This window comes from Ornithorhynchus anatinus, chromosome 19 (assembly GCF_004115215.2).
Source record: "Ornithorhynchus anatinus isolate Pmale09 chromosome 19, mOrnAna1.pri.v4, whole genome shotgun sequence".
Lineage (NCBI taxonomy): Eukaryota > Metazoa > Chordata > Mammalia > Monotremata > Ornithorhynchidae > Ornithorhynchus > Ornithorhynchus anatinus.
The window spans coordinates 13,815,844-13,839,289 of NC_041746.1; the positions used below are offsets into that span (position 1 = coordinate 13,815,844).

Consider the following 23,446-nt stretch of genomic DNA (forward strand, 5'->3'; position numbering starts at 1 on the left):
CCGGCCCGTCCGCGCTACGGCTCCCCGCGGGGGACAAAACGCGCCGAGGGGCGGCGGCGCGCATGCGCAGAGCGAGTGAGAGAGAGCCAAGGCGGCCGGCGGGCGCTGGGGTTTTATTGAGGCGGGGTGGGGCTCACGTAGCTCTTCATGGGGGGCAGCGGGCGGATCTTGCGGCCGGCCCACCCCCCCTTGCGATGCCACAGCCCGCTGCTGGGCCTCTTGCCCAGCCACCGGTTGCGCCCCGCCTTCCCGATGATGCGCTGGTCGTGGTCCACGTTGGAGACCCGGCCCACGGTGGCCATGCACGTCTCCAGCACCTGGAGATGGGGGGGGGGGAAAAGCCTTGATTCATTCAATAGCATTTATTGAGCGCTCATCATGTGCAGAGCACTGCACTAAGCGCTTGGAATCGGTAACAGATAGTCCTTTAGACCGCCAGCCCGTCGTTGGCAGGGATGCTCTCCCCCTGGGGTCCAATTAGACACTCCAAGCGCTGACTACGGTGCTCTGCACGTAGTACGTGCTCGATAAGTAATAATGATGGTATTTGTTAAGCGCTTACTATGTGCAGAGCACTGTTCTAAGCGCTGGGGGGATGCAAGGTGATCAGGTGGTCCCACGTAGGGCTCAAGGTTTTAATCCCCATTTTACAGATGAGGGAACTGAGGTCCAGAGAAGTGGCTTGCCCAAAGTCACTCGGCTGGCAAGTGGCAGAGCTGGGAGTAGAACCCATGACCTCTGACTCCCAAGCCCGGGCTCTTTCCACTGAGCCACACTGCTTCTATTATTCATTCAACAGTATTTATTGAGCACTTACTATGTGCAGAGCACTGTACTAAGCGCTTGGAATGTACAGTTGGGCAACACTATTACTATTTACTAAATACTATTCATTCATTCAATAGTATTTATTGAGCACTTACTATGTGCAGAGCACTGTACTAAGCGCTTGAAATGTACAATTCGGCAACAGATAGAGACAATCCCTGCTCACTGACAGGCTTACAGTCAAATATCATTGAATGGATGAACGAATGAGGTTGTCCCCCCATGGGGCTCACAGTCCTCATCCCCATTTGGCAGAGGAGGGAACTGAGGCCCAGAGAAGCGAAGCGGCTCGCCCAACGCCACACCGCTGACAAGCCGGGATTAGAAGCCGCGACCTCTGACTCTCAAGCCCGGGCTCGTTCCACTAAGCCACGGCACCAGAATGACAATAAAATAATAACAGTCGCATTTGTTAAGGGCTTACTAGGTGCCAGGCACTGTGATAGTAATGTTGGTATTTGTTAAGCGCTTACTAGGTGCGTAGCACTGTTCTAAGCACTGGGGTAGATACGGGGTGATCGGGTTGTCCCATGTGAGGCTCACAATCTTAACCCCCATTTTACAGATGAGGTCACTGAGGTACCGAGAAGTGAAGTGATTTGCCCAAAGTCACACAGCAGCTAGGTGGCGGAGCCGGGATTAGAACCCATGACCTCCGACTCTTAAACCCGGGCTCTTTCCACTAAACCATAAGAGCTGGGGTGGGATAAAGATAATAAAAATGATGGTATTTGTTAAGCGCTTACTATGTGCAAAGCACTGTTCTGAGCGCTGGGGGGGGATACAATGTGATCAGATTGTCCCACATGAGGCTCCCAGTCTTCATCCCCATTTGATAGATGAGGGAACCGAGGCACAGAGAGGTGAAGTGCCTTGCCCAAAGTCACGCAGCTGACAGGTGGCGGAGCCGGGATTAGAACCCACGACCACTGACTCCCAAGCCCGGGCTCTTGCCACTGAGCCACGCTGCTTCTCTGCATCGTCAGGTTGGACACGGCCCACGTCCCACGTGGGGCTCACGGTCTTTAATCCCCGTTTTACAGATGCGGCAGCTGAGGCCCAGAGAAGTGAAGTGATTTGCTCAAGGTCACACAGAAGACAAGTGGCGGAGCTGGGATGAGAAGCCATGAACTTCTGACTCCCGGGCCTTGGGCTCTATGAACCGCACCACGCAACCTATCAGGAGGGGAGACGCAGGAGACTGAGGAGGTTCTGGGTGCACGTCAGGGGTGAGTCAAGAGCCTTAGGTCCAACTACCAGGAGCGGGGCTAGAATTCATTCAAGAGAACACAATCTCTTACTCTCTCCCCTCACTCAGATTGGAGATCCCAGCTCAAGCCCACCCGCTGACCGAGAGAGAACTCGAGGTGAACCAGAAGTAAGTCCGGGTTCACTTCTGGGGCGGGGCACACTGGCCTGCCCGGTTGTCTCTACAGTTTCTTCTGGGAGTTGTGGCCTCAGCGGGTCAGGGCAGTCCCGCGATGGCTGCGGGACACCTGAGGGGCCCCTTCCAGTCGGGCCGGCCCCAGTTGCAGGATGGTGCACAGCTGGGAAAGGGCCAGAGGCCCAGGGGGTGGGGCTTGTCGGCCGGGTCCTGCCATCTCGGGACTCGCCTTGCAGACTGGGCCTTGGCCAGGCAAGGCACTAACCCAGATCCCGCCAGTCGCCTCTCCGCCGGGCAGCTGGGAACGGCCCTGAGACCTGGGCTCGCCCACTGGCCGGGGCCGCTTCCGTCTCCCACCTTCTCCTCCCGTACGGGGCGTGTCCCCGCCCCCTCGCCCACCTGCATCTGTCTCTTGGAGGGCAGCTGGACAATGGCTGTGCCGTTCACCTTCCGCAGCAACACACCACAGGTCCCTGGGGAGAAAAGGAGACGAGGTCGGGGGGGGAAGAATGGAGGAAATCGCAGCAGGCTGGGTCCTACTCAGGTTTATTAGCGTTGGGTATCTGAGCGCCCACCCTGTTGGAAAAAAATACCCAACCCACTCCCTGCCCTCTCATAGCTGACCCTCCTAAGGTCATATGACTTTACATAGTCAACAATAATAATAGTAGTAATAATTGTGATATTCGTTAAGCGCTTACTATGTACTCCATTTGTTTTACACGGAATAAAAGGCAGGAAGGAGTGTTGCCCTGCTCTTTCTTTTCCCTTTAACCTCGATGGTGCTTATTCACCAATTAGTTGTGTTTATAGGTCTGCCTCCCCAGTTAGAATGTCAGCTCCCAGTGGGCAGGGAACGTGTCACGTCTTTAGTCTGTATTTCTCAAGCACCTAGGAAGTGGGCCACACCCAGTGGGTGCTCAGTAAATACCGCTCCGGTTACTGTCCCAGGAGAAGATCTCAGTCTCCAGCCTGTACTACTCGCCTACTTGGCGCGAAGCCTTGAAAAAGAGGGAAGGTTTTGAAGAACGTAATGCAATACATGAGGTAACTGAGGCACGGAGAAGTGACTCGCCCAAGATCACACGGCAGATGAGTGGTGGAGGAGGGATTAGAACCCAGGTCCTTGTGGCTCCCAGGGCTGTACTCTGTCCACTAGGCCAAGCTGCTTGAATATCTGTTCTCCCTCCCCGTTACACGGTGGGCCCCATGTAGGACAGGCGCTGTGTCCGATATGAGTCTATCCCGGAGTTTAGCACAGTGCTTGACCCACAGTAACAGTGACAGCTACTACGAAGACATTAGCTCATTACGGGTAGGGAACACGTCTGCTAATTCTGTTGTTCTGTATTCTCCCGAGCGCTTACTTCGGTGCTCTGCACAGCATAAGCACTCAACAAATACCGTCGATCGAGAAAAGCACGCCGACGGGAGAGGTAACAATCCTCACTCTGTCCGCTTGGCTCTTGACTCCCGGATCCCTGCCCACAATGTCCGAGCCCCACTCCCGCCGCCGTCCCGGGCCCCGGGTACCTGCGGCCCGGATGTACTGGGCTCCGCGGCCGGGCTCGCTCTCCAGGTTGTGGATCAGCGTCCCGATGGGCAAAGCCCCCAGGGGATGTGCGTCGCCCTCCCGGGCGGCCACTACAAAACATAATTTCGTTAGTCCCGGGACTCGGGCCTCTTTTTTGCCCGTTCTTCCAGGCTGACCATCCCTGTCCCACGCCTCTGCCCCCCCCCCCCCCTTCACCTGCCATGCGGCCAATTTTGTTTGAGGTCTGGATTATGTCTCCTTCCTGCATGTTTTCTGTGGCGATGATCCAGCGTTTCCAATTGCCTCCAGCCACCAAGGCGATATTTGCTGACCTGCTGGGACGGTAGGCAAGTCTGGGCCCCGGACCCCAACTTGGATCTTGACGTCACCTCCCAGATAGTTGCAGATCTTTCCGTCAGCCCTCGGTCCGGCCTCCTTTGGCTCTTAAGCAGTGTTCCCGTCCTTCCCCGCCCGCCACCCCCGACAGCCTCAGTTTCCTCAACACCCCCCCCTCGACACACACGCTGCTACTTGCCTGCAGGGATCGTAGCGGACTGAGAAGACCTTCTCCTCAAAGGCCCCGGGAGAGTTACCGGCCTCGGGCCGTAGCCGCAGGAAATCGATCATTCGGTAACGCTGCTTGTGGCCCCCACCGATGCCGTGGACGGAGATGCGGCCTGTCAGCGGTGGTGGGGAAGACGGCTTAGGTCACCTCTAGCGGGAAAATGCACGTCCCCGGGGTCTTCTCCTAGTTGCCCGGGAGTGGTTAGACCCTACCACTTTGGTTTCACTTTCTCTTCCTTGGAAGTTTCCTGCCAGTGTCCTTCCGCCTCCTCTTCTCCTCCTTCCCTGCCTCGTCCCTCTCACCTGTATGGTCCCGGCCTCCGGATTTCCTCATCTTCACCGGCCGGATGGTGTACTTGGTGCGGGTCTTCCAGGAAACGAAGTTGGCACCGAGGGCCTCGGAGGTGAGGAGGAGGCGGCGGGGGAGCAGCGTAGCGGCTGGGGGAGGCGGGAGCACCGCACCGTTCACCACCTGGGAAAGGCACAGCTTCTCAGGCTCAAATCCTCCCTCCTGCATTCCTCTGACAGTGTTTACTGAACGCCCGAGTGGCTTACGAATCAATGGTATTTATTTGCAAATAAACACTGTGAGCCTCGCGTGGGACAACTTGATTACTGTGTCTACCCCGGCGCTTAGAACAGTGCTCTGCACATGGTAAGCGCTTAAAAGATACTAACATTATTATGTGTACGAACTAACGGAAGCCTCCCTGACTCAAGGCACGCTAGGTGCAACCTTTATAGCGTAGAGAAGCAGCGTGGCTTAGTGGAAAGGGCCTGGGCTTGGGAGTCAGAGGTCATGAGTTCGAATCCCAGCTCCGCCACTTATCAGCTGGGTGACTGTGGGCAAGTCACTTCACTCTGCCTCAGTGACCTCATCTGTAAAATGGGGATTGACTGTGAGCCTCACATGGGACCACCTGATGACCCTGTATCTCCCCCAGCGCTTAGAACGGTGCTCTGCACATAGTAAGCGCTTGACAAATACCAACATGATTATTATTAGTCGGTTAGCGTCCGGGACGATGTGGCCGTGACAGTGACACGATCTCTAGGACAATGGGCGGGGGGGGTCTTCAGCCCCACCCCCCCAAAAAGGGGAGACATCACCTCGCCCCTCTTTGCCCCGCACGCAGGTGCACAGCTCCCTGAGAAGCCGGGCCTGATGCCCAGGGAGGGGGAAAAAATCAAAAACGTCCCCCGGCCCCTGGGCTGTAAACTCCTTGATTCTATTTACTGCTATTGTTCTCGTCTCTCCGTCTCCCCCGATTAGACTGTAAGGGCAGGGACTGTCTCTGTTACCGATCTGTCCATTCCAAGCGCTTAGCACAGTGCTCTGCACATAGTAAGCGCTCAATAAATACTATTGCATGAATGAATGAACGTGCCTCCCAACTCTGTTAGAGTGCATTCTCCCAAGCGCTTGGCACAGTGCTGTGCACACCCTAAGGGCTCGGTAAGCACGGCTGGAGAAGCGCCGAGGCATGGGTTCGAATCCCGCCTCCGCCCCCCGTCAGCTGGGTGACTGTGGGCAAGTCACTGGGCCTCAGTGACCTCATCTGCAAAATGGGGATGAAGACTGGGAGCCTCCCGAGGGACAACCCTCTGAACAGCGCTGAACAGAACAGCGCTCTGCACAGAGTAAGCGCTTAACACACAGCCATATTATTATTAAATCAGGGAAGGCGCCTGATGGGTCGGTTGGGGCGGGCCGGTCCTGGGGCCAGCCTCATTCATTCATTCACTCATTCATTCATTCACTCATTCATTCAAGGGTATTTATGGAGCGCTCACTATGCGCAGAGCACTGGACTCAGCGCTTGGACTACACGGCGGCGGTGTCCCGTGCGGGCAGAGTTACCTGAGCGGAGGGAGGCAGGCGGGGCGCAGCGGCCGCCCCGAGGACCCCGCAGGCCCGGGCCAGGGCGCGGACGGCCATCGGCCACAGGGCAGACGGGCCACCCGGCCTCGGCGCGCGCCGGTGACGTCGCACCCACCGTCGCCTCCCAATGACGTAGACAGGCCCCCCCTCCCCGGCGCCGTCCGATTAGCCAATCCCGAGCCGGATCCCCCGTCACGTGCCGGGGGACCCTCCGAAACCCATCCCCGTCACGTGCCGGGGGACCCTCCGAGCCCATCCCCGTCACGTGCCGGGGGACCCTTCCGAGCCCGTCACGTGCCGGGGGACCCCTCCGAGCCCGTCACGTGCCGGGGGACGGCGTCCTCCCCCCCCACCCCCCGAACGGTCCAAACCAACGCCTCCCGCGGGCGGCCATGTTGGATTTAAAGGGGCCGAGCCGGCGGAGGGGTTGGGAGGGAGAGGCGGGACCGGTCGTGGGGGGTGAGTCCCGGGAGGGGCTGGGAAAGTCCGCAGTCGGGGGTGGCGGGCACCAGGGATTCGGGGAGTTGCAAGCCGGGCCCGCCCTGCCGCCAGCCGAGCTTGGCCTGATTGCAGAGGGGTGAGCAGGGGTGGCTCCTCCAGGCGCCCCCGGGGAACCGGGAGGGAGGAGCTGGGGCTCTGCAGCAGGTGCCCAGGGCGGGGCCCGGCCGCAGGACTGGACTCCTGGACCTTGGGCAGGGCGTCGCCCTCCCCGGCCCTCGCCGCTCTTCCGGCCTCTCGCTCCTCCGGCTGGAGGCCCCAGCTCGGCCCTCGGTGCAGGTGAGGCTCGGAGGGGGCCGGAGGCGTCCAACAGGAGCGGCCGGGGGGCGTAAAAACGAGGAGGAGCTGGGCCTGCAAACTCAGAAGCCGCCGAGGTTGCAAACCCAAGGAGGAACCGGGGTGGAAACAGGGAGGAGCTGGGCTCCCAAACGCAGAAGCCGCCGAGGTTGCAAACCCAAGGAGGAGCCGGAGGGGCAAGCCCGGGAGCCCAGTGGCAGCCAGGGGGGCAAATAAGGGAGGAACTGGGGTGGTAAACACAGGAGAGCTGGGGTGGCAAACTCAGAAGCGGCCAGGGTGGCAACTACGGGAGCATCTGGGGTGGCAAACCCAGGGGGAGCCAGGGTGGCAAGCTCAGAAGCAAACGAGGTTGCAAACAAGGAGGGGCCAGGGTGGCAAACGCAGGAGGAACTGGGCTGGCAAACCCAGGAGGAACTGGGCTGGCAAACCCAGGAGGAACTGGGGTGGTAAACCCAGGAGGAGCCGGGGTGGCAAACTCAGAAGCAACCGGGGTGGTAAACCCAGTGGCAGCCAGGCTGGCAAACACAGAAGAAGACGGGGAGGCAAACCCAGGAGGAGCTGGGCTGGCAAACCCAGGGGGAACCGGGTTGGTAAACACAGGAGGAGCCGGGGTGGCGAACTCAGAAGCAGCCCGGGTTGCAAACCCAGGAGGAGCTGGGGTGGCAAACTCAGAAGCAGCCGGGGAGGCAGATACGGGAGGAGCCGGGATGGCGAACTCAGAAGCAGCCCAGGTTGCAAACCCAGTGGCAGCCGGGGTGGCAAACCCAGAAGGAACCGGGGTGTCAGACACAGGAGGAACCGGGGTGGCCAACCCTGAGATAGTTGGGGTGGCCAACCCAGAAGTAGCCAAGGTGGACGGAGGGCCGGGCGACAAGAGGCGCCACAAGATTATAGATCCTGGGAGAGAGGAAGTGGGGCCGCCCCCGCAGGGCTATAACTAGGCTTTGGGGCCGTCCTCTGCATCCTTGAGCTTTGGGGCCCGGGCCTCTCCCCCTCTTTTCGGCCCCCACGCTCTTCCCTTTCCTTGCAGCTCCACTCTGCCGCCCCACCCTGAGTCCTTTCCTTTCAAACCAGTCCCCACACTAGTCCCTTCCTCCACGTGTGGTGTTAGTTGGATTTATTTAGCCCCTACCTTTGCCCTGCGTTTAGACTCTGAGGCCAGTTGTAGGAGAATAAGACAAAATCTTTGCCCTCCAAGAGCTCACAGGATAATGGGGGATGGGGGAAGACAAGAAATAAATACACGATTTACAGATCTGCAAGTCGCATGAAATGAAATACTTCCCACGGCGGGGCGGTCAGCGTAGGGTCTGCCACAGGAAGCTGGGCAAGGAGGAGACTTGGTTGGTTCAAGAGGGATTTGGACCGGTACAGGGATGAGCGATCCGTCGTTTATTACCAACGGGCAGGTCTGGGATGTGAGATGGTCCATCCCCAAACATTAGGATGGAAGTAAGGAGGTCTGCCCTCAGGCTGTTCTTCCAGGGAGCCCGTGGCCACTGTCAGACAATACTGGGCTGGATGGAGAGTCGTGGGTTCTAATCCCGGCCCTGCCACTTAGTGTGTGACTCTGTGCCTCAGTTACCTCATCTTTAAAATGGGGATTGAGACCGTGAGCTCCATGTGGGACGACCTCATTACCTTGTAGCTACCCCAGCCCTTAGAACGGTGCTTGCATCTAGTAAGGGATTAACAAACACCGTTATTATGGACCATTGATCTGACCTAGTAATGATATTTCTCCCATTCTCGTACACCTACATGTTGGGGAGTTGTAGGGGAGAGAATGACCAGGCCTGCAGGGGGGTTAATCAGGGAAGACTTTCTGGCAGGCTGTGGGATGTGGGCAGGGAATGCGTCTATTTTATCGTTATATTTTCCTCTCCCAAGCACTCAGTACAGTGCTGTGTGCACAGTGAGCGCTCCATAAAGTCAAATGACTGACAAGTATGATTTTGCAAAAGGATCTGAGCACGGCTGAGTCCTGTCTGTCCTCCCTAGCTCCCCCGTTATCTCCGCCTCAATTTGGACTTCCAACGCAGCCCTAAGACTCTCTCAGTCCATCCTCATTTCCCAGCTCCAAGTTAATCATTCATTCAGTCGTGTTTGTTGAGTGCTTACTGTGTGCAGAGCGCTGTATTAAGCTCTCGGGAGAGTACTCCCTTCCCTCTCCCCTCCCCTCTTTGGCCTTGAGCTTCTCTCTGACCCCCAAGCCTCGTGTCTTCCTCCCATCCCCAGCCCCCTCCTTCCCCCACCTCCAGGTTCTCTGCCTCTTGCAATGGCCAGCCTGGTGTTGGGAGGGCAGAAGGAGACGGCGGTGGAGCGACTGAGCCAGGAGGAGATCCTCGGGAGCACCCGGCAGGTGAGCCAGGGCCTGGAGGCCCTGCGCAATGAACACCACACGGTGCTGGAGACCCTGGCCCACACCATTCAGAACGTTAAGCAAGACGGCCAAGAAGCAGGCCTGATGCACGAGAAGACCGGCCGCCTGCAGCGCTCCATCGAGGACATCGAACTTGGCCTGGGCGAGGCACAGGTGACTGTCTCGGGAAGCCAGGGAAGGGGAATAAAATGGTTGAGAGGAGAGGACGGGGAGAGGGATGGAGGCCTCGGTGGGATCCCAGCCAGGACAAAAGGGGCGAGGTCTAAGGAAGATGGGGTGAGGCCAAGTAAGCAGAAGGAAGGCATCCGCTCTCCCTACCTAAATCCCGTTTTGGGACCCCCATGTAGGACGGGACCTGCATCTGGTCTCATTATCCCGTATCGACCCCAGGTCTTAGCACGGTGTTTGACACACTGTCTTAATGCATATGGTAATTTATTATTATAAGAAGCAACATGGCGTAGTGGCTAGAGCACGGGTCTGGGGGTCAGAAGGTCAGGGGTTCTAATCCCGGCTCCGCCACTGGTCTGCTGTGTGACCTTGGGCAAGTGACTCCACTTCTCTTTTCCTCCGTTACCTCGTCTGTAAAATGGGGATTGAGACTCGTGGGACAGGGACCATGTCCAACCTGATTTGCTTGGATCCACCCAGCGCTTAGTACAGTGCCCGGCACATAGTAAGCACTCATCAACTACCACAATTGTTATTATCATCATCATCATTATGGTCAAATGGGTAAGCAGGGGAGGATGGCATGGACAGAAGAGAGCGAAGAGTCAGGGCTGGGTGAGAGGGGCTAGTGTAGGGGGGAGAGGGGTCAGGTCAAGGGTCATGAGGTCATGCTGTCGGTGTTCCCTGCTCCTTTCCCACCCCGCCGTCTGCCCTTGCCTGCTGCCCGATGGCTCCCGACCCCCGGTCTCAGGTGATGCTGGCGCTGGCGAGCCACCTGGGTACAGTGGAGTCGGAGAAGCAAAAGCTGCGGGCACAAGTGCGGCGCCTGATGCAGGAGAACGCATGGCTGCGGGAAGAGCTGGCCAACACCCAGCAGAGGCTGCAGCTCAGCGAGCAGGCCGTAGCCCAGCTGGAGGAGGAGAAGAAGCACCTGGAGTTCATGGGGCAGCTGCGGCAATATGATGAGGATGGGCCTGCTGAGGTGAGATTCATTCATCCACTCGGTCGTATTTATTTAGTGCTACTGGGTGCAAGGCACTGTACTGAGCACTTAGGAGGGTAAAATATAAGAATAAACAAACGCACCCCCTGCCCACAGTGAGCTTGCGGTCTAGAGATGGAGCGAGCCCTCTGCTTCGGGTGGCCAGAGGGTAGAGAGGGGCCTGGGGGTCAAGGCGCCGAGTGGGTACGAGCTGTGGGCTACAGCGGTGTGATGAAAAATCCCTCGGAGGAGCTCCAGATAGGGTCAATCAATCAGTGGTATTTATCGAGCGCTTGCCTTGTGCAGAGCACGGTACCGAGTGCTTGGGGGAGTATGATACGGCAAAGTTGGTAGACACATTCCCTGCCACTAATGAATTTACAGTCTAGAGTGGGGAAAGTACACCTCAGAAGTAGGAGAATTAATCATCAGCTAAAACCGAAAGGATCAAGATTAGTCAGTGAGAAGGCCTTCTCTAAAACGAGGGCCCGAGGCGCCCAACAGATGAACGGGGAAAGTAGCGGGGCTACTTTAGGCTTTGGACCGGCCTGGAAGACACGGCTGGAGACGGGGGGGTGGATGGGGTGATTTCTGTCAGGCTCTGCCTGCCCAGAAAGTGGTTTCTGGGTGGGGGTTTCCCCTCTGGAGAAGAGGGGGCTCTGATGTGGGGCATCTCCTCCCAGGAAGAGAAGGAGGGAGACTCTACCCGCAACAGCCTCGACGATTTGTTCCCCAATGAGGAGGAGGAGGAGAAGTCGGGGCCCAACTGTGAGTCTGACTCCTAGACGAAAGCCAAGGTGGGACAGGGACACCATTGGGGCCGGGCGCGGAATCTGACCTCCAGGAGAAACGGAGGAGAACAGAGAGGAAGCAGAGGAAAAGCTGGGGACGGGGGAGCCAGGGTGGGAGTAAAGGGCAAAGCAGGGGCACGGGAGGGGAGCCAGAGGACAGAACTGAAGTGGAACGTGGGCGGAAGGGTGAGGGGGCGTTCCCCGTCCCGGTGGGATGTGGCTTGGCATAAAGGAGGTGACAAATAGGAGAGGATGCAGGCCCACTGTGGCCCACGTTTCCCATGCTAGAACCCAGGGGTGGGTCTCTGCTCACGCCCCACGCTCACGGTACCGTCTTGTGTGCGGTTGCGTGTGCGTGCGTCAGCGTCCTATAACAAGGGTGCGGCGGCCGCCCAGCAGGGAGGCTACGAGATCCCAGCACGCCTGCGGACGCTGCATAACCTGGTGATCCAGTACGCGGCCCAGGGCCGCTACGAAGTGGCCGTGCCACTCTGCAAACAGGCGCTGGAGGATTTGGAGCGCACTTCGGGCCACAGGCATCCGGACGTCGCGACCATGCTCAATATCCTGGCCCTTGTCTACCGGTGAGACCCCATTTCCTCTGTCCCCCTGTTTCACCCACCCTCAGGCTCCCCACCCTCCACTGCGACTCCCTACCCCCTGCCCCGACGCTGAGCTGCCCGCTGGGTATGTTCCTCTTGGGTTCCGACCTGGGTGAAGTGGGTGGCCTGAGGGGGGACCCGGAGCCACAGTCACTCTAGGCGTTGGACCGGTCCGGAAAGCATGGCTGGAGACAGGAGGTGGATGAGGTGATTTATCTTAGCCTCTGCCTGCCCAGGATGTGGTTTCTGGGTGAGAGTATCTCTCCGTCTGTCAGAAGTGGGCCCCCAGAGTCTGGACTGACCTTGGCAGACCTCTGGTCTTGAGGATCAAAGGGATGTGGGCTGGTTTGGGTCACCGCTCCTCGGCCCTGGGGTTTGGTCTGGGAACCGTCTGAGCCAAGAAATGCCTTCAGACATCTCCCTGGGTCCCTGACTTGGGGGATGACTTGGATCAGTCCAGACTCCTCAGGGCCACTGCCAAGAGGGGAGAAGGCCCTGGGGGAGTCCAGGCTAGCTGCGCTCCTTTCCCGAGCCCGTGGAGAGTGGGCAGAATCACCCTTTCCCAGGGCTAGGAGTAGTAGGCTGGGTGAGCACTGGGGCTGGAGCTCCCTGAGAATTTATCAAGGAGGAAGGGTGACAGAAGGGATTAGGGGACCTGGGGCAAGAGAGAGGAACCCCAGAATAGCCCTGGGGGAGGATGCTTGGGGCAGGGAGGGATGAAGGGACAGATAGAGGGAGGGCAGGTCCTGGGGATGGGAGTGAGGGGTGGGGAGGGCACAATGGGGTTGAGGAACAGGCGGCGCCTTGGGGAGGGGACCTCCGATGACCTCTGCAGGCCCTGTGGCTCCGCAGGGACCAAAACAAGTACAAGGAAGCAGCTCATCTGCTGAACGACGCCCTGAGCATCCGGGAGAGCACGCTGGGCCGGGATCATCCCGCAGTAAGCACCCCCCTGCCCCAGGCCCATCCCACCAGCCTGGCCCCCCTCACCATTAGCATCCTCCAGCTCTGCCGTGGTTACCCCATTCCCACTCCCTCTTAGCATCCTTCCACCCACTATAAACAGACCTTTCTCCCCCCGTCCCCCCGCACTTCTCTCCCCCACCCCGCCGCCGTGGTCAGCTCCTCCACACTATCCCCTCCACTGCCGCTGAACCAAAGCAGGGGCATGCAAGGGAATGGGAATGGGCAGGGATGTGGCCTGGGGTCTTCAGAATTTCTCTTGACCAGGCCAAGTCGATATCTGTGCAGCGGGCTTCATTCTCCATTGTGGCAATGGGTGGGAAAAGGGATTGTGGACCTCTCAGTTGGGGCAGAGGAGGGGAATTTGACATAGTTTAGAGAGGGTTGGGTCCCTGTCCCCAGAGGCTCTCTCTCTCCTCCCCCTCCCAGGTGGCCGCCACTCTGAACAACTTGGCGGTGCTGTACGGCAAGAGAGGCAAGTACAAGGAGGCAGAACCTCTATGCCAGCGGGCCCTGGAGATCCGTGAGAAGGTACCTCCCCTCTCTCTTCCGGGGATTGGAATCGCCTGCGTCCAGGCCGTCGAGGGTCTCAGCCTCCGCCTCCTAGACACCCCGCTCCCTCCTCTCCCTCGCAGGTTCTGGGCGCTCGCCACCCAGACGTGGCCAAGCAGCTCAACAACCTGGCGCTGCTGTGTCAGAACCAGGGTAACTACGATGCCGTGGAGCGCTACTATAGGCGAGCGCTGGCTATCTATGAGGAGCAGCTGGGACCTGACGACGTCAATGTGGCCCGCACGAAGAACAACCTGGTGAGGTTTCCGGGAAGGGCCGGGGTTGGAGGAGAGGGGGACCACAGGCAGGGGATAGGCAAGAGGAAGATCGACGGGAGAGGATGGTGGCCAGAGGGAGGGGATGAAGGAGAAGAGAGGGGTCGGGGAGAGAGAGAAGCGAGACTTTGTAAGAGGGTTAAGGCCTTTCCAGGCTCTCAGCTAATACTAACTGTGGTATTTGTTCAGCGTCTACTATGTGCCAAGCATTGTACTGAGTGTTGGGGCAGATTCAGGTCCTGACCCCCTAGGGGGCTCAGTCTGAGTAGGAGGGAGAAAAGGTATTTCATTTCCATTTTCCAGATGAGGAAATTGAGGCACGGGGAAGTTATGTGACATGCCCAAGGTCACCCAGGTGGCAGGTGGTAGGGTTAGGACCCAGGCTACATTGCTCTTCATGCCAGTCAATTCAAGGGCTCCCTGAAAGTGTGGGTGTGTTCTTGGGGGACAACCTGGGTCCTAACCCTCTTTCCCAAGGCAAGGAGTGAGATACAAGACAGGGATTAGGACCAAGACTTTTTTTGGGGGGGGGGGAGGGAGCAGAGAGATACAAGCAGGGGGTGAAGAGAATTAAGAAACTCTTGAGTGACGTTTCATCCCCTCTCCTACTCCCACCAGGCATCGTGCTACCTGAAACAGGGCAAGTTCATGGAGGCCGAGGTCCTCTACAAGGAGATCCTGACCCGGGCCCACGTCCAGGAGTTTGGACCCGTGAATGGTGTGTGGGAGTCTTGGGGGAAGGGAAGCGGCGGGTGGCAATTCCGTGTAGGCCCGGGGACAGAGAAGGCTGAAGCAGCTCCGCTGCAATCCCAAAACCCTCTGGAAGTCCAGACCCAGAGCTGCAGCTCCTCTCCCCCTCTCCTAGCCTTGCTCTCTAATTGCCCCCCTCAGATGACCACAAACCCATCTGGATGCACGCGGAGGAGCGTGAGGAGAGGAGCAAGGTGCGTGTGGGAATGCCAGACCTCCAGGCTAATGAGAAGGGTTGACAGGCAGACACAGCAGTGTGATGATGACGACGATGGTACTTGTTAAGCTCTTACTGTGTACTAAGCGCTGGGGGAGATACCAGGTAAAAGATGAAGCTGAGGCTCACCATCCACTGCCCCCATACCACTCTCGCACCCTATTTCAAGCACTTAGCCCAGCCCCAGGGGCCTTTCCTAACCCAGACCTGTTCCCCCACCACCCAACCCCTCTCCCCGTTCCCCCCACAGAGCCGAATCCGGGACGGCACGCCTTATGTGGAGTATGGGGGCTGGTACAAGGCCTGCAGGGGCAGCAGGTAAGAGAGCGGGGAATCAAGGTGGGGATCTCATGCCATCCGGATCTCTAGCCTCCCTCCTTGGCCTCGGACTTTCACCTCCCTTCCTCGTTCTTTCTTCTCTGGCCTCCCTCTTCTTCTCCTCTGTCCTGTCCAAGTCCTGTCCTGTCAACCCTTTCCTTTATCCATTCTACCCATCCACCTCTCCTATTCGTCTTCGCCCTTGTTTCCTTTAGACTCTCTCCCCTCTCCCGTCTCACCTCACTCCTGTTGTCCTCACCCCCTCTGCCCCCGGCCTTGCTGCCCACAGTCCCACAGTGACCACCACCTTGCGGAACCTGGGAGCCCTGTATCGGCGCCAGGGAAAGATGGAGGCCGCAGATACCCTGGAGGAGTGTGTCTTGCGCTCCCGGGAGCAGGTAAGAGCCCGGAGGAAGGAGGGAGGGAAGGAAGGGGGCTGGGGAGAGGCAGGGAGGCAGAGGGGATACTGCTGCTGTCTTTCACACGGTCGCTCACCTTTACTGCCTGGAAGCCCCTCTGCAATCCAGTCCTCACTGTTAGGAGGTCAGGGGAGAGAGCTGCCCATCCCCTCCTGCCTTCCCTCCCTCTCCCCAAAAGTCCACACACTGGTCGCAAGGGCGAGGGGCCCGTCTAAAGATCTGTGGAGCATCGTCGCCCATCTCCCCTCCCATCGCTCATCTGTCTGATCCTCCTCCCCACAGGGCACAGACCCCATCAGCCAAACCAAAGTGGTAGAGCTGCTGGGGGACGCGGAGGGCCGGCGGCCTCCCGGAGACAGTACCACCGGGGGCAATGTGAAGTACGCAGGCGGCGAGGACGGCAGTGTGGCTGTGGAGTGGTCAGGGGTGAGTCCAAGAGAGCCCCCTCTCCCTGTCGTCCACAGGCAACCTGGGCCCTTTAATTCGCCTCGTCTAACAATTGCCCGATTGCCTCGTCTTTGCCACGCGGTCACTCACTCGCTGCCCTTGGACTGAGTGGGGCCCAGCAGTGAGGAGGGCGTTGGGCTTCGGGGGAGGAACCAAATTTTCAGGCCTACTGATGGGCCTCCTCCTACAGGTCGGAAGTGAGGAACAGTCAGGGAATGGGAAGGTTTCCGGGAAGAGGCTGCGTCATTTCAGATAGGCCAATGAGGTCATGCCCTAGCTGGAGCATATTCCAGGGGAAGGCAAATTTGGATGCTGCCGTTGTGACTTGCTACTTCAACTGACTCTGCAATCTATCAACCAGCAGCCTCTGCCCCCAGGCTCCTTCCTTCCTACCTCACTTCTGCCCCCATTTCCCTCCTCACCCCAGTGCCCCAAATTTCCTACAGCAACGTCACCCGAGCAGGCTTAGAGGAGGTATTTTCCAAAGTCCACGCTTGGGAAATGGCGGACTTTGAGCCAAGTTCTACTGTCACGGAGGAGGTGGCAGGCGGCTTCTGGTGTGGGCAGTGATGTGAGGAAAACAGCAGAAGGAAGAACGTATCCGCGGGACTGCGAGCCGGCTTGCCTGACAGGAGGGGAGAGAATGGGACGTGGGCCAGGCTATTACCTTCTCTGCTGGCTTTCCCCCCGACCTATTTCCGGTCCCTGCCCATTCTGCCCTTCCAGGTCCGGCACTTGAGACGGAGGACTAGTTCGGTGGTGTCTCCTGGGGCCATTGCTCACCCAGGCCCCCTCAGTAAGAGTAATAATATTAACTTTGGATTTAGTCAGGACTTGCTCTGTCGATACTGTGCTCGGGTTGAGACAAGATCACTAAAAATGTTTAAATCACCATCAAAATAAACAGTAATGCTTTTGGTCCTTGTTATGTGCCAAGCACTGTATTAAGCACTGGGGTTGATACAAGATAATCAGGTGAGATACGGTCCCTGTGGGGTTCACAGCCATAACAGGAGAAAGGACTGTTTAGTCCCCATTTTACAGAGGAGGAAACGGACACATAAAGAAGTTGTGACTCATCCAGCATCCCACAGCAAATGGGGTGGTGGAGGTGGGATGGGAGCCCAGATCTTCCGGCTCTCAGACCTGGGCTCTTTCCACAGAGCCTCTAGTCTAAGAGGTCGGGAGAGGAAGGGTGCTTGGACACTTTTGTTTTGCCCAAACCCCCTCAACTTTGGATGACCTGAGCTGGAGCTAGTAGCAGTTGAAGTACTATTTCTGGAGGTCCCCCCCCCACCCCCCCGAATGCTGTGTGCTGAACTTAGCATTTAGGAAACCGTAAGCAAAGCCTGCCTCATAGCTCTGCCCCACTTTTGACCTGCTTGGGGGGCATTCCTGCCCTTATTAGGAGACCCGGGGTACAAGGTGAGGGGGGCATCTCTGCCTCTTCACCTGGAAGAGTCTGCCCAGGTGCCTTTCATAGCTCCAGGTTGTGCAAGGGACTCTCCTACTGTTTGCTTCTTCCTCTTTGCCAGTGATGATGTCTCTGCTCTGAGTGGGTGTTCTCCCTCTCCCTCCACCTCTCCTTCTCCCTCTCCCTCTGCCTCTCCTTCTCCCCCTCCCTCTTGTCCAAAGGTGCCTCCTCTTTTCTGAGTGATGGCTTTTTTCCTCTCCTAGCAGGAAGCATACACTCTGGCCTGGACTAAGCCCTCATTTCCTTTTCTCCCACTCCCTTCTGCATCACCCTGATTTGTTCCCTTTATTAACCCTCACCTCAGCTCCACAGCACTTATGTACATATCCATCATTTACTTATTTATGTTAGCATCTGTCTCCCCTTCTAGGTCGTAAGCTCGTTGTGAGCAGGAAATGAGTCTGTTATATTGTACTCTCCCAAGCACACAATAAGAACTAAATAAATACAATTAATTGATCGATTGTTATAGGGATTCCAATTCCCTATAAATATTTGCTGTCCCCCTAGTCCTCACTGGTTCACAATCTGAGCTCTTTGAGAGTCTCACAGGACCCAGACCCAGTTTCCTGTCCCATCCCCACTCCATTTGGAGGCCACATTACTTCTTAGAGTAACACCCTGTAATGGGGAAGCCAGACGTGTGTATATATTTTAAGTATTTGACATATTCAATCCTAATCTCAGCCCGTATACATTAGGGTTAAATAAATGCATAATTGTAAGAGGTAGCTTCCTCTAATGGGGAAGCCAGATGTATGTATATATTTTAAATATTTGACATATTCAATCCTAATCTCAGCCCATATAAGGTTTAAACAAATGCATAATTGTAAGAGGTAGCTGAGGGGTTGAGTAGTTGGGAAGAGAATTGGAGGCGGTTGGAGTTAGGAGGATTTGGAAGTTGGGGAGGATTGAGGTCTGGAAGGTAGGGAAGGGGAGAGAGTTCCAGGTCCTAGGAAACTCGGAAAGGGGCAAAACCAGAGTGGAGAACAACCTGGAGGCAGGCTGGGAGGGAAGAGGAGGAGGAGGAGAGGTAGAGGCAGAAGGGGGCAAGCAGGCGGGGAGGTGATAAATCAGGTGGATGGAGAACTTCAAGTGTAATGAGAAGGCTCCGTTGGCCGCCTACCTCTCCCCCCGAGGTAGACTGTGGGTTCGTTGTCGCCAGGGAATGTCACTATTTATTGTCGCATTGTATTTTCCCAAGCTCTTAGTACAGTGCTCTGCACACAGTAAACGTTTAATATCTATGATTGAATGAATGAAAGAACGAATGAAGCAAGCCTTGTGCCCCCCGACCTCTCTCCCAGGACAGCAGCGGGTCTCTTCAGCGGACCGTCTCCCTGGGGAAGATCCGGGAGATGCTGCGTCGGAGCAGCGAACTGCTCGTGAAGAGGCTGCAGGGGACTGAACCCCAACCCTCCAGGTAGGGCTGGGGGCGGGGTTCACCTGGAGCCCCGCAGGCCGGCCCAGACCAGCTGTCCACCGACCGCTGGGTGCCAGGCCCGGCCTTGGTGGAACGGCTGTCGGCGGGGCCGATGGAAGGAACGGTTTTAACTGAGGGCTCCGGGACTGCTTCCACAGCCGAGACTGTCTCCTTCAGCCCTAGTCCCGAGTGGCCGGGACTGATTTCCGAACGGCGATTCTTATTTTTAGCCACCACTTGGGGGAGGGAATGCATGGAAAATTGACAATCTCCATATGATCGAAAAACCTCATTTTAGCCAGTTTTGTCAACCTCCTATCTCACCCAGTTTTTCACCAGCAGCCGACTGGACTGGATAAGCTTTTTCTCCTCTCATTCCTCTGCCTCCGCTTCAGGGAGCAGCAAGGGTGAGAGCAGAAATTTGTTCTCAGTGGAACGCTCAGGGATTTAAATCCGGCTGGCTTGGCAGTAAGCAAGCATCGCCCGTGGAGGCCAAAGGGTCACCCTTCCAAAGGTGAAGGGCCGGAACCACCCCCTCCTGGGGCCCTGGGCTCAGTGTGCAGCTTGGTGAGGGTCGTAGGAAGTCCGCAAATCTCCAGATCGGGGCCGGGGCTCACGTCCTGCTGGCCGAGAGGGCTTGAGCAGCGGCGGGGCGACCCGAAGCTCCGGGAGCAGACGGCAGCTCCGGCGGCTCAGCCCCGGGAGCTGACGTCGCATCTGGCCCAGGTCTGCTCCTTTCCACCCATGCCTGCCAGAGACCACCCCCTCCCCCCCAGATCGGACTTGCCGCACCCCTCCTTGAGCTGTTGTGTGCCAGAGGAAGAACCTAAAGTGTTCCACTTGGAATCATTCATTCATACCAGCAGGGCCCACCGACATTTACTGTTTTACCGCTGCCGTGTTCCAGACCGGTCTAGCATATTTTCACCGCTGAGCAATCACGTGGATAATGAAATGCAGAGAAACAGAGAACCTGGATAATTCAGACTCTCTGGAAGATGTGAATCTCAGAGAGAGGAGTTGGTCAGAAAGAGGGATCTTCAGTGATATGGGGTGAAGAAAGACAAAAAGAGAGATGGCACCTGGAGTGGAAGGGTAGAGCAAGGCAGAAAGAGAAAATTGGATGTGGTCTTGGCAGGGGCTCCTGGAGAGGTTGAAGAGAACTAGGGCTAACTTTTCTTTTTTTCCCCCTCCTTTTCCAACAGCAGCAACATGAAAAGGGCGGCATCGTTAAACTACCTGAACCATCCCAGTGGAAAGACTTTCCAGGTGAGGAGGTCCTGGGGAGAAGCCCAGGGATCAGACCGGTGGGGTAGGGTCAGTAGAAGAGAATGGGGAGAGACTAAAAAGGCTGGGCTTTATGTTCAATTAATCAGTGGCCATATACTGAGCGCTTACTGAGTGCAGAGCACTGTGGTAAGCGCTAGAGAAAGTACAGTCCAACAGAGTTGGTAGGCGCGGTCCTTGCCCACAAGATGCTTCCAACCTACAGGATGAGAAGGCATTGGACAGGAGGAGAGTGGTTGGGTTCAGATGGACAATGAGGAAAAACCAAAGGGAAAACAGCCACTCTCCATATTTCTCTTCTCATTGTTTTATCGATTTCTGGGCTACGGTCCTTGGGAAAATAGAGCCTAGGTAGGAGTGAGTAGGATCAGAGGGAGAGGAGCGAAGCCTCCAAAATAGGGGTGCCAGGGAAGGAAGAATTGGGATGTGGTTTGCTGGGGCTCTCTGCGGCCGGTGTCTAGAAGCTGGGAGGAATTGATAGACTGTTCTTTATTTCAGGACTCCCGGGGCTTCAGTGCCAGCACAACAAATCTCTCATCGAGCAGCTGATATTCAACCCTACTGGCTCTTCAGGTTCCAGACCACCAGGTCCCCATCAGAATCCCCTACTGAGCCGGGCACTAAGCCCGAGTTCACTGCTGGGAGGGGAGAAGGGAGGAGGTGAACCGTTGGGTGAGGACTTTGCTTCCCCCTCAGGAAGGAACCCCCTTCTTCCCTCCTCTCACCCACTGCTCCTCTGTACATCAGATCCCCCCGTCCGTGGCAGGAAGGGGCTGCCTGCCCTGGAGAATGCTTCCAGCTGTGAATGCCAGCCCAGTTGATTGAGAAGCCCTCTGCCTGGCTCAACCTCCAGCCCCGAGCTCCGTGCTGCCCGACTACTCCTGTAGGTCTGGGCTTTCTCTATGCAGGTCCTTCTATTTCACTTTTCTTTAATTAATTAATTAATAAAATGTAAAATCCGACCGTCTTGGGGTAAAAGCAGATGTTGGGGGTCTAGCAGTGAAGGGACGTGTGGGGAAAGGGAATCCCATTCCTTTTTGTCTGCCTTGTACTAGGCAAAGTAGGGCTGGAGAGGGAGTGGTGAGGAATGGATGAGGTGACCCTTAGCCTGAAGTCAGAGGAGGGTCAGGAGAGGTGTTTGATCTTGGGTGGCCCCCAGGGGCCAAGGTGGAAAGGAGAGACCCTGACCACGAGGCCCACGGTAACCACTCTATGTTGGCTCCCCCAACTTCCCGTGCCCCCATATTTACCCGGTGCAGCATGACACATCTCTGCCCCAGCTTAAAGGAGAGTAACTGAACTTCCTGCTCCCTTCCTTTTCTTGGGCCTTCACCCCCTTTGCTTTTCCCTGCCTTTGACCCAGATGATTTCAGGCCCTTTGATTCAGTAGTATTTATTGAGCGCTTACTCTGTGCAGAGCACTGTACTAAGCACTTGGACTGAACAGTTCCTCTTTCCTCTTGCCCCTCCCTCCATTCCAGAAATAAAGTTGTTCCCGGGAAGTTCCTCTACCTCCCTCCCTGAAGGCTTTTCCTTAGTTCTGGTTGAGCTGAAGATTCCCCGTTTGAAGGAACATGGCTTAGTGGATAGAGCCTGGACCTGGAAGTCAGAGGACCTGGGTTCTAATCCCAGCTCTGCCACTTGTCGGCTGTGTGATCTTGGGTAAGTCACTTAACTTCTCGGTGCCCGTTACCTCATCTGGAAAATGGGGATTAAGACTGTGAGTCCTGGGTGGGACAGGGTCTGTGTCCAACCTGATTCATTTGTAATCTCGTATCTACCCCAGTACAGTGCCTGGCACATAGTACTCGCTTAAGAAGTGCCATTCAACGAACAAAAAACCCCACAGGCCCTGGATTTGACCCTGGCCCACTTCCCAATTGCGGGGGAAGGGATGGGTTCTAACTGTAGTAGGCTTTCTCCGGCCCTTCTGAGGAATAATAATTGTGGTGTTCGTTAAGTGCTCACTGGGTACTGTGGCACACAGTGGTGGCAGTGACGCTGGGATAGACCCAAGATCATCAGGTCGGACCCAGTCCCTGTCCCTCGTGGGGCTCGCGGTCTCGGTCGCAGAGAGAACAGGTATTGACTCTCCGTTTTCCAGCTGAGGAAACTGAAGCTCGGAGAAGTGAAGTGACCTGTCCAAGGTCACCACGGCAGGCAAGTGGCAGAGCCGGGATCGGAACCCAGGTCTTCCGGCTCCCAGGCTCGAGCTCTTTGCACGAGGCCCTGCCGTTTCCCTGCCCTGCTCAAGGGCCAGTTCGGAGCAGACGGCCTCCTCCGGGGTGAGGGATTCTCCGCACACTCTGCATAATCTAACTGCTTGCCTCGTCCGCTTTCCCCACAACTTCGACCCCAAGCCTCCCCTCCCCGACTCCCTTCCTGGCTTCTCCTCAAGTCCTCCCCTCTCCCTGCCCACTTCTCCTTTCTTCCCTAGACCCAAACCTTCCACCCCAGCCCCCCTCCCTAGAGGAGCTAGCTTGTTTGTGGGGGCCTCACTGATCTATCTGGGAATGTATTTAAGAGCCCGAGTTCCTCCCTAAAATTTATCTTCCCATTGACTGATGCTGGGGAACGGAGGGGGACTCAGATCACGCCGCCGCCGCCTCCGTGGCATTTGGTTTCGATGACCTTCCGCCCAGCTCTGGGACACCCAGCTTTTTCGGTGAGAAGAGAGGGGAGGAGCTGCTGCCGGGCGGGATGGCAGGGGAGGAAAAGGAGGGAAGGGAGCCATTGCCCCAAGGCCTGGGCCCAGTTAATAATAATAATAATAATAATGTTGGTATTTGTTAAGTGCTTACTATGTGCAGAGCACTGTTCTGAGCGCTGGGGTAAACACAGGGGAATCAGGTTGTCCCACATGGGGCTCACAGTCTTAATCCCCATTTTAATAATAATGTTGGTATTTGTTAAGCGCTTACTATGGGCCGAGCACTGTTCTAAGCGCTGGGGTAGACACAGGGGGAATCAGGTTGTCCCAGGTGGGGCTCACAGTCTTAATCCCCATTTTACAGATGAGGTAACTGAGGCACAGAGAAGTTAAGTGACTTGCCCAAAGTCACACAGCTGACAAGTGGCTGAGTGGGGATTCGAACTCATGAGCCCTGACTCCAAAGCCCGTGCTCTTCCCTCCCTCCTTCTCCCCGAGGGAGGTACCGCAGTCAGTCAATCCCATTTATTGGGCGCTTTCTGTGTGCGGAGCACAGGACTGAGCACTGGGTAGAGCACCACCCGACCATAAACAGACTAGAACCCGAGCCTGGGGGCGGTCAGAAGGTCATGGGTTCTAATTCCCGCTCGGCCACTTCTCTGCTGCGTGGCCTTGGATAAGTCACTTTATTTCTGGGGGCCTCAGTGATCTCATCTGTAAAATGGGGGTGGAGACTGTGCGCCCCACGTGGG

At 56.8% G+C, this 23,446-nt stretch overlaps 2 protein-coding genes across 2 annotated transcripts; one reads left to right on the forward strand and one right to left on the reverse strand.

The window, feature by feature from the left end:
• Window positions 1–94: 94 nt before the first annotated feature.
• Window positions 95–6,294, reverse strand: MRPL2 (mitochondrial ribosomal protein L2). Its single transcript, XM_001508420.5, has 7 exons — window positions 6,172–6,294; window positions 4,614–4,782; window positions 4,282–4,423; window positions 3,963–4,078; window positions 3,746–3,856; window positions 2,612–2,685; window positions 95–317 (listed from the first exon to the last, which is right to left on the reverse strand). Exons 1-7 carry the CDS (start codon window positions 6,247–6,249, stop codon window positions 114–116), a joined length of 894 nt encoding a protein of 297 aa, XP_001508470.1. The 5' UTR covers window positions 6,250–6,294; the 3' UTR covers window positions 95–113.
• Window positions 6,295–6,897: 603 nt separating this feature from the next.
• Window positions 6,898–21,006, forward strand: KLC4 (kinesin light chain 4). The gene is made up of 17 exons (XM_029047470.1): window positions 6,898–6,969; window positions 9,226–9,523; window positions 10,293–10,523; window positions 11,207–11,291; window positions 11,679–11,898; window positions 12,769–12,856; window positions 13,309–13,410; window positions 13,515–13,688; window positions 14,325–14,424; window positions 14,598–14,650; window positions 14,924–14,991; window positions 15,281–15,389; window positions 15,693–15,836; window positions 18,642–18,757; window positions 19,963–20,026; window positions 20,543–20,632; window positions 20,792–21,006. Exons 2-16 carry the CDS (start codon window positions 9,266–9,268, stop codon window positions 20,591–20,593), a joined length of 1,863 nt encoding a protein of 620 aa, XP_028903303.1. The 5' UTR covers window positions 6,898–6,969; window positions 9,226–9,265; the 3' UTR covers window positions 20,594–20,632; window positions 20,792–21,006.
• Window positions 21,007–23,446: the final 2,440 nt, after the last annotated feature.